General features: G+C 51.6%; 1 protein-coding gene across 3 annotated transcripts in view; it reads left to right on the forward strand.

The window, feature by feature from the left end:
* Positions 1–7,967, forward strand: part of Fgd2 (FYVE, RhoGEF and PH domain containing 2) — a 19,410-nt gene extending 11,443 nt beyond the window's left edge. For all 3 annotated transcript variants that reach the window (XM_021149210.2, XM_021149211.2, XM_029470858.1), the window contains 7 exons: positions 1,258–1,337; positions 1,424–1,454; positions 2,074–2,166; positions 2,923–3,054; positions 5,352–5,498; positions 6,733–6,879; positions 7,265–7,967. In XM_021149210.2, the coding sequence (XP_021004869.1) occupies positions 1,258–1,337; positions 1,424–1,454; positions 2,074–2,166; positions 2,923–3,054; positions 5,352–5,498; positions 6,733–6,879; positions 7,265–7,480 (846 nt within the window). In that variant the 3' untranslated portion in view covers positions 7,481–7,967. The remainder of the gene's footprint in view (positions 1–1,257; positions 1,338–1,423; positions 1,455–2,073; positions 2,167–2,922; positions 3,055–5,351; positions 5,499–6,732; positions 6,880–7,264) is intronic.
* The last annotated feature ends 2,251 nt before the right edge of the window (positions 7,968–10,218 follow it).

The raw sequence follows: 10,218 nt of genomic DNA on the forward strand, positions 1-10,218 counted from the left end.
GAAAGAAAGAAAGAAAGAAAGAAAGAAAGAAAGAAAGAAAGAAAGAAAGAAAGAAAGAACACACAAACCTGGAGGCTCCAATCCCAGGACATCTTGACTCAGACCCTGAACTCCCTGGACTTCCCCTCTCCTCTCATAGCTTTCCAACCCTTCCTGCCTGGACTCCTGCAAGCTTTAGGCCTCCACTTGCCTTTCCCGATCCTTCCTCTGACAGGAATGGTAACAGTTCATCCAGGTCTCCCACGCTGCCCCCTCAGCGCCCATCCCTCTATTCTCAGGGCATCTGTCCTTTGCAGCAGGTCCCACAGACCTGAGCTGCAAAGTGGTGGCTCTGCTCCACGTCACCCAGGCTCTGCCTATCATTCTGTGGGTGCTGTGGCTGCATGCATCATCCACCATTCACAGGCTCTCCCCATCTAGCAGGATACAGGGTCCAGACCACACCCAGCCCTCCCTGATGTGAGTCTGTACATACATCACAGTCTCCGGCCTCAGTCCTTTTATTTTTTTAAGGCTCATTTATTTATATGAGTACACTGCAGCTGTCTTCAGACACACCAGAAGAGGGCATCAGATCTCATTAGAGATGGTTGTGAGCTACCATGTGGTTGCTGGGAATTAAACTCAGGACCTCTGGAAGAGCAGTCAGTGCTCTTAACCACTGAGCCATCTCTCCAGCCCCCAGCCTCACTCTTTTTTTTCCCCCCGAGACAGGGTTTCTCTGTGTAGCCCTGGCTGTCCTGGAACTCACTCTGTAGCCAGGCTGGCCTCGAACTAAGAAATCCGCCTGCCTCTGCCTCCCAAGTGTTGGGATTAAAGACGTGCGCCACCACTGTCCGGCGTCCAACCTCACTCTTGATGGCAGAAACCCAATGCTAGGTGCCTCATTTTGCCCCTTAAAAGCTGTGTGACCTCAGGCAGGTCTCAAGCCTGTTCTCAGCTTCCAGATCCAGCGCCGTGAAACTAAGGATGAGACCCACTCCCCAGGACTCCTGTGAGAATGACTTTTCATTATGGAAATATTTAAGCTACGAAAATAACCCCAAAAGTTTTCATAGACTCAAGTTATGTTGAGGTCCAGCTTCTATTTCTGGTGACTGTTCAGAACCGTCCCTCCACTCCACAACGGGTCAGTGTCGGTGCTGCTGACATAGTTACAAAACCTTCAGTCCCATTTGTGCAGAACTGGCTGGGGAAGGGCTGCTCCTGCCCTCTGTGCTGGGGTGTGGGTCTGATGGCTCCTTCCTCCACTGGCAGGTGCGGGAGCTGACCGATGCTGAGTTCCCACACTCCTTCCTGGTGTCCGGAAAGCAGCGCACACTGGAGCTGCAGGCCCGGTAGGTGCTGGGACTGGGGGACACCAGCAGATGAACCAACCGGTTGGTACCGTCCTCAGCATTGGGTTCACTTTCCTTCCGAGCAGGTCCCGAGATGAAATGGTTTCCTGGATGCAGGTATGGACACTCCAGGGGAGTCTGAGCCTAGACTACTTGAGAAGAAGGAGAGAGAGAGAGAGAGAGCGCTTCAATATCTATGTGTGTGTCTGGTTGCTTCAACTTTCTGTAGAGTTTGAAGCCAGCCCTGACTTCTGACTTCAAATCCTGCTATGCCCACTGGAGCTACTCACTCTCTCTCTCTCTCTCTCTCTCTCTCTCTCTCTCTCTCTCTTCCTATCTTTCTTTCTTCCTTTCTTTCTTTCTTTCTTTCTTTCTTTCTTTCTTTCTTTCTTTCAAAGATTTATTTATTTTATGTATGAGTACACTGGTGCTATATTCAGACACACCAGAAGAGGGTATCAGATCCCATTACAGATGGTTGTGAGTCACCATGTGGTTGCTGTGAATTGAACTCAGGACCTCTGGAAGAGCAGTCAGTGCTCTTAACTGCTGAGCCATCTCTCCAGCCTGCAACTCTTTGTCTTTAGGACTTGATTTGGCATGTATAACCGGAGCTGACAGCTTCCCTTCATGTAGAGCCTGGGCCTACTCCAGGCCACATTTAGCCAATGTATTGGGTGTGGCTAAGATGCCTTGGGCACCGCCCCTCACCACCCCAACCCCCACCTCCATACAGGCCTGCCAGGCAGCCATTGACCAGGTTGAGAAGCGGAGTGAGACCTTCAAGGCTGCTGTCCAGGGACCTCAGGGGGACACGCAGGAGCCCAAGGTAATAGGACCGTCTGCACCCAAGACTGCGTTTCAGGAACAAAGAGTGTCCCCCAACCAGGACTGACATTACCTGAAGGACCTAAGTAAGCCCTTCCACCCAACAGAACCCTCAGATCACCCAGGGCCAGAGTTCCCTAGTTAGCGGTATGTGTCTTGTGTTGGATCAGAAGTTCAAGGCTACTCTCTAATATTTAGTGAGTTCAAAGCAAACCATGGCCACATGAGACCCTAACTCAAAAAGAACCTTCAAAAGTAGAAATAAAAAAAAATGCCTTTAGCTAGGCATGGCATCAGGCCTATTATCCCAGCTCTGTGAGTTGGAGGCCAGCCTGGTCTACATAGTGAGTTCTAGGCCAGCTTGGTCTACATGTTGAGTTCCAGGTCAGCCTTAGCTACATAGTGAGACAGTTTCAAAAACAAACAAAGCAAAAATTCCTGCCATTGGAGCCTTGAGAAGAGCTGCGTGAAGACCAGGAAGGACCCCTGAGTAGCCCAGGCTTGACCAGTGGATCTGAACAGACCAGAGAGGCAGGGAGAGTTGAAGGTGGGCTTTCAGATCTCAGCTCTGAACTTGGCTTTCTGGGTGATGCTCCCGAGTTGTGTGACACCCCCCCCACACACACACCAGGCCTGTTTCCTTACCTCTACAATAGGAATATTAGCCAGTAAGCGACCTCAAGTGGAGGCTGCGGGGCCTCCAAGGGGTACAGGATGCCTTGAAGCGGCCACCCAGCCAGCTGTTCCCCTCCTTTAGCCGCAGGTAGAGGAGCTGGGTCTCCGAGCGCCTCAGTGGGTCCGGGACAAGATGGTGACCATGTGCATGCGCTGCCAGGAGCCCTTCAATGCCCTGACTCGTCGGCGCCACCACTGCCGGGCTTGCGGCTATGTGAGTACAGATGTAGACATGCAGAGACTGGGGGACCCAGGGCCTGCCTCTGCTCAGGACCTTCCTACCTCCACCACCAGGCTCAAGCTGCATCCCCATCCTGGCCGGCTCTCCGGCCTGGGTGTGTCCACCGTCCCTGCACTTCCCACCTGTGATGCAGTGTGAAGCTTCCTGCTTCAGGGATGGGGAGGTGGGTCTGGGGAAGGGAACTGGCCTGCTGAAGCCTCCTTCAGTGACCTGTCCATTCACCTGCCCAGAGCTGAGAGGTTCTCTATCCCTGGATGAGCATCCACCCACCACCTGCAATTTGCCAGTCCCACTACCTGGTATGCGCCTGGTATTAGTTAGCAGTGGCTAACTCTCTCTCTCTTCTCCTTTTATGTGTTGCAAACTCCAGATTCTTGGGCAGGCCTCTCTTTCCCCATATGAGTCCTTAAGTATAATCTTGTGAGATGGGAGCAGAAGGGCCATGAGTTTATGCCAGCTTGAGCTACATAGCAAGATCCTAGTATTCAAAGTCTTTAAGTACAATAATAAGCCATCTAGATGGCTCAGGGATGATAGCGTTTGATGCCAAACCTGATGACTCATACAGTGGAAGGAAAACTGAGTCCTGTAAGGTTATCCCAACTTCCACACCTACACCATGATACGTGTGTGTGTGTGTGTGTGCGTGCATGTATGTGTGTGTGTGTGTGTGAAAAACTGATTCCTGTAAGGCTATCCCAACTTCCACACCTACACCATGGTTCGTGTGTGTGTGTGTGTGTGTGTGCTCTCTTGTGCATGCTCTCAAACACCAAAAGCTTAAAAAAACAACCAGGTATGGTGGTGCACGCCTTTAATCCCTGCACTCGGGAGGCAGAGGCAGGCAGATTTCTGAGTTTGAGGCCAGTCTGGTCCACAGAGTGAGTTCCAAGACAGCCAGGGCTATACAGAGAAATCCTGTCTCAAAAAAAAAACCAAACAACAACAAAAAACAACAACAGCTCCAACCAAATGTACTGGTGCGTGCGTGCAATCTCAGCACATGGAAGGAGGAGGTAGGATCAGAAGCTCCAAGTCAGCCTGGGCTACACAGTGAGTTCTGAGTCAGCCTGGGCTACACAGTGAGTTCTGGGTCACCCTGGACTACATTGTGTAGCCTGGAACATAGTTACATGAAACCCTGCCTCAGAAAAACAAATAAGGTTGATGAAAAGAAAAAAAGTATTTAGTCATTAGATGAAACAAAGTTCTCAATAAAGACAGGAGAGATGGCTCCATACTTAAGAGGTACTTGGTGCTCTTGCAAAAGACTCCAGGTCCAGTGATACCCCCTTCTGGCCTCCACCGTCACCCACATGCACGTGGTGCACACTCACACAGAAGACATAGTAGGAATTGAGAAGTGTTTAAATTCCTCAATAAAAGCATAATATACTCCCAAGGCCCACAAGCGGGCCTCGGTGTCCTCGTCCGGACTCCTGGGTGTCTCAGGCCCGTGCATGCCCTCTTTGGGGAGCCAGTGAATCACCCTTTCGTTTCGTGCTCAGCTGCCAGTTTCTGCTTCTCTTTCTGCCTCAGGCACCCTGTGAAGGCGGGGTACACGGTGACTCCCCGAGAGTGGCCACACCCAGCATGCCCAGGGCACCCCGGTCTTCCTCAGAGGCACACTCCTGCTACCCAGAGTTTCTGCCCACACCTCCCCACCCATCCTTACCTAGTATGGCACCTTTAGTGGGGAGCTTGGGGGTTGGATTCCCCAGAATACCTCTGGGTTCTTCCTGCCTCTCTCTTTCATAGCAGGTGACAAACTTATTGTTTTGCTTTGTTTTATTTATTTATTTATTTATTTATTTATTTATTTATTTATTTTTGAGACAGGCTGGCCTTGACACCCCGCACTGCTCTCCCCTTCCCTCCCCTCTCCCCACTTTGTGCATAGTAAACACTCTACCATCTGAGCTCCATCCCCAGCTGTAAACCCTAGGACTTTAAAGGCACTGTTTGGGAGTACCGGGGCTGTCAGTTAGCTGTGGAGCCTGACCAGCCACTTTCTCCTCTGAGTCACCCTGCCCTTGCTGTTGCTTTAGAGTGGGGAACAGAGCCCTGCCCTTCCTGGGGCCAGTGGGGTTCTGGTAGCTATAGCTTGTTCTGCCTAGCCCTCCAGGACCCAGCCCCATGTAAGAGGCTCATGGAGGGAAGGAAATTGGGTAGGTGGGGCCATGCAGTGGGGCTGGGTCTTGAACCCTGGTCTTCTGCTTGGGCTCCTGTGGCCAGCCAAGCTTTCTTAACCCTGCTGCCCCCATCCTCAGGTAGTGTGTGCCAAGTGCTCTGACTACCGTGCGGAGCTGAAATATGACAGCAACAGGCCCAACCGAGTCTGCCTGACCTGCTACACATTTCTCACTGGAAACGTACTCCCTCAAGGCAAGGAGGACAAGAAGCGGGGCATCTTGGAGGTGAGGGCTGGAAGCATCCACCCGGCCCACAATTCCCTTTGCATAAGACTCTGTCCTGGGTTCTGAGAAACAAGCCACCAGGACTACTGTCCCCTTAACTTTTTTGTTTTGTTTTGTTTTTTGATTTGTTTTTAGAGACAGGGTTTCCCTGTGTGGCCCTGGCTATCCTGGAACTCACTCTGTGGACCAGGCTGGCCTCGAATTTAGAAATCCACCTGCCTTTGCCTCCCAAGTGTTGGGATTAAAGGCATGCGCCACCACTGCCCGGCATCCCCCCAACTTTCTACCCATAGACAGCCCCTCTCCTCCGATCCAAACACACCAGACCTGACAACAGCCAGGAGCTATGGACTGCAGGCTATTATTACTCAATTTCCCCAACTCCTCTGTGTCCCCATCCAGTAACAGCATGGCCTGTCTGTTCTAGTTCACGCTCTTAGGGCCCACCCCACAGTTCTGCAAGGCAAAGACTGGAATGTGCCCACTGATAGGAAAACCAGCCCAGAGAGGTGATCTTCTTAACATCATATGGCTCTTCTTAGTCTCCTCTGTGATCAGTGTACCAGCTTTAAGCCCTCCCAGAACCACTTCCCATCCCATGAGCATGAGCTATGGCTACCAGCTGTGGTCATCTTTGGGTTACACAGTCTCCCCCTTGAAGGCTAAAGTGTCATCCCACAGTCCCTTGGGAAAAAAGAGGGAAGCTGGCCTATTTCAACTTAGACTCAACCCCACGAGCAAGTTGGCTTCTCACGGACATTGGCTCCCTCTCTACCCCATGTGTCCCCTCCGACCAGCCCCACAACTGGGCAAAGAACTGCTTCTGGAGTCTCATGCCTGCCAAGCCCAGCTCTGTCTCTTGACTAGCTCAGGAGGACAGCCCTGGCTCTGGCGCCTGCTGACGTGAGCACACACCTCATCGATCCTACAGTTCTGCCTGCCGTTGGCCAGCATGAGCCAGGACCGCATGTTTCTGAGCCTCTGAAACAAATGACCTGTAGCATTATGCAGAGATGTAGTGATTGTGTCAGGAGTGATGGCGTATGCCCACACGCAGAATCCCGGGGTGTGGGGAAGGTGATCAGGAGTTCAAGGCCATCCACTGCTATATACCAAATTTTAGGTCAGCCTGGGCTACATGAGCCTCTGTCTAAAAAAAAAAAAAATAGTGAAGCCCCATGGCTCATGCCACCTTGTGGGCACTCTGTCACCTGACCGTCCTTTCTGCTTTCAGAAAGAGGCCTCAGCAGCACCCGACCAGAGTCTGGTGTGCAGCTTCCTGCAGCTCATAGGGGACAAGTGCAGCAGGAGCCTTCCCCGGAGCTGGTGTGTGATCCCCCGGGATGACCCCCTTGTGCTGTATGTCTATGCAGCCCCCCAGGTATGCCATGTCTGTTCCAGCTAGACTCCACATCCTCACAGGGGGACGGGAGAGAGGGCTTGGGGTATTATTTACCCTGCAGGGAAGACGGGGAAACTGAGGCCCTCTGAGGACATGGTTTTCTCAAGTTATAGGTTACTGAGTTTCAGAGCTGGGCTCAGACTACAGGAAGACTCATTCTTTCTTCTTCTTCCTCTTCCTTCCCCTCCTCTCTCTTCCTCCTCTTCCTCTCTCCTTCCCCCCTCCCCCTCCTCCTTTTTTCCATCTTCCAACAGGCCCCCTCCATCAGGGGGCTTCTGGCTCAAGCAGGCATATGTGTCTGTCAGGAGCAGCAGGACTGAATTGGGGGACGGGGACCTTAACTCATGGCTTTCTTCTCCTCCAGGACACAAAGGCTCACACCTCCATCCCCCTACTGGGCTATCAGGTGATTTCCGGGCCCCAGGGGGACCCTCGGGTTTTCCAGCTGCAACAATCAGGCCAGCAGTACACCTTCAAGGCCGAGTCTGTGGAGCTGCAGGGCCGCTGGGTGAGAGCTATCAAGCGTGCGGCCAGTGGCCAGACCCCTGAGGGACCTGACGAAGAAGATGTGTCTGACTGACTGAACCACAGCCAGCTGCTCATTGAGAGTCCATGACAGCCTCCCCAGGCCTACCCCATGGTTCTGTCACTTCACCCCAAGCTGGGTTACCCCTGACCCACCTGATGTCTATACTGAGACAATTCATCCTGACTCTGCATCCAGCAGACACAGGCCCTTTTCTTCAGGAAGATACCACTAAGTGTCCCAGCTGGCTGGAGGGGGGGAGGGGGGCGGGATATCCCTGGATCATGAAATATTCATTGCTAAAACAATGTTGTAGCTTAATGGGTGGCATGCCCATCTAACATGGATGAAGCCTTGGGTTCAGTCCTCAGCAAAACATAAACTGGGCATGGTAATACATGCAACAGTTGGGTAGGTAGAGGAAGGAGGACCAAAAGGCTGAGGTCACCCTGGCTATAGAGTGAGTTACAGTCCAGCCTGGGCTACACAAGAACCTGAGTGCACAAAAAAAGTCAAAATAAAAGATGACAAGTACCAATAACCCGGACTGTTGTCACCCTAGTGAGGGCCTGAGCCTGGGTGTGAGTCACCTAGGAAACTTTGGAAGGGTTGAGGGGAAAAACAGACACCAACTAACTTTGAAATTAAACAATGTCTGAGTCTCTTAGCAAGGCTTTTTATTTGATTGGTCTGAGAAGGGGGAGGCAAGAGAACTTCAGGGGCCTCCATGGGAGGGCCCTAAGCACTGGGCTTCATGGCCAGAGAGGAAACTGAGAGCCACTCAGGGCACCTGCCAAAGCCAGGGGAACCATGGTCATAGGACCAAGATCCCATGAAGCCACAGTGTGCGTGCCCATGTGTGCTTATGGTGTGTGTGTATAGTATGTGTGTGTATGTGGTGTGTGTGCTTGTGTGGTGTATGTGTGAGTGTGGTGTGCATGCATGTGTATGTGTGTGTGGTGTCTCTGTGTTTGTGTGTACGTGTGTGTTTTGAGTCAGGGTCTCAGTTTATAGCCTTGTAGCCCTGGCTGGCCTGAAACTAGCTATGTAGCTCAGGCTGGTCTTACAGAGAACCCCCTGCTTGTATCTCCTGAGTGCTGGGATTAAAGGTACACAAGTCCACACCAGGATGCTCTGGGTGTTTTATTACCATGAGCGAATTCCACTGCTTTCCAGATGAGGACATCTGCTCAGAGAGCTTAACTACTTGTCTCTGGGTCACACAGCTGGTGCGTAGGAGAGCCAGTGACATGGGGGGAGGAGGTAGAGAAAAGAGGGCGAAGGAGTTGGAGAGACATGGATGGGAATAAAATGGACACCTTTGTCTGGCCCCTCCTCCCCTCAGGGATGCTTGGAGCCAGTGAGATGGCTCAGCAGGTCAGGATAGAAGTTCCTCAAACATTGAAAATAGAACTACCGGGCTGGTGAGATGGCTCAGTGGGTAAGAGCACCCGACTGCTCTTCCGAAGGTCCAGAGTTCAAAGCCCAGCAACCACATGGTGGCTCATAACCATCTGTAACGAGATCTGGCTCCCTCTTCTGGAGTGTCTGAAGACAGCTACAGTGTACTTACATATAATCAATAAATAAATCTAAAAAAAAAAAAAAATAGAACTACCATCTGGCCCAGCTGTGCCACCCCCTGGCTGCACGCCAGGACCCTAAGTCAGCACTTCACAGGGATACCTGCATATCTGTGTTTCCTTTTGCACTATCTCCGTTAGAGAACTGGACCAGCCCACATGTTCATCAACAGATGAATGATAAAGAAAATGTGTCACATATGCAGAGTGGAATTGTATGCAGCCATGAAGAGGAACACTGTTGTGACATTTGCATGAGATGCGTGGGAGTTATTGCATTTAAGCAAAATAAGCCAGACTCAGAAAGACGGACACCAGACACGGCGTGCTTCCTCTCTTTCATGGGACCTGGATTTTAAAATGTATAAATATGTCTATATGTAGGGTAAAGTAGGTCATAAAACAAGAAAGGGAACCATGAGACAGGAAGAAGAGATCCTAAGGGGAAGAGTGAGTAGTGAACACAGGACATAAGAAAACAGAAGGGGTAGGAGGGAACCAGCACGGGGAAATGGGGACACAGGAAGGGAGAAGAGGAAAGAGAAAGTAAGAAAATACATGCAGGAATGCTACAGGGGAACCCATGCTTTGTGCTGACTTTAAAAAGCTAATTTAGGGGCTGGAGAGAGAGTTCAGGAGTGAAGGGCATTTGCTTCTGCAGAGGATCCCATAGCCCAGGGCAGGCAGCTCACAACTTCAAGCTGCCTGTAACTACAGCTTCAGGAGATCCAGAACACTCTTCTAGCCTCCAAGGGTGCACACAGGCACGCATGCACGTGCACACGCATGCGCGCATGCGCGCATGCGCACATGCACACGATCTTTGCATTGGAGAGATGGCTTTTGCAGGGACCTGGGTTCAGTTCCCAGCTAGGGAGGGGACCTTGACACAAGGGATCATGGCCATATGTCAGAGCCTGGACAAAGCTTGCCTCCCCCTGACTTCCCCCGTGGGACATAGCTCTTCTGCCCAAGGGTCTGAGCCGCTATCGGCACTCAGGGCTCTGAGGAACTTCAGGCTCCACTTGTTCTTTTCTTCTTGATGTGATCTGAGTGCCCTGTGTTGCCAGCACAGCATCTTTCCATCAGGAGCCACACCCTCAGCTCCTAATCAGCCGGTCGACCCCAGTGTGAGTCCACACAGATACAGATGGCAAGGGAGAGGCCTGGGAAGGTGGGATGAGTCAGGCACTCAATAACTGACAGTTT

This window comes from Mus caroli, chromosome 17, assembly GCF_900094665.2.
Source record: "Mus caroli chromosome 17, CAROLI_EIJ_v1.1, whole genome shotgun sequence".
NCBI lineage: Eukaryota > Metazoa > Chordata > Mammalia > Rodentia > Muridae > Mus > Mus caroli.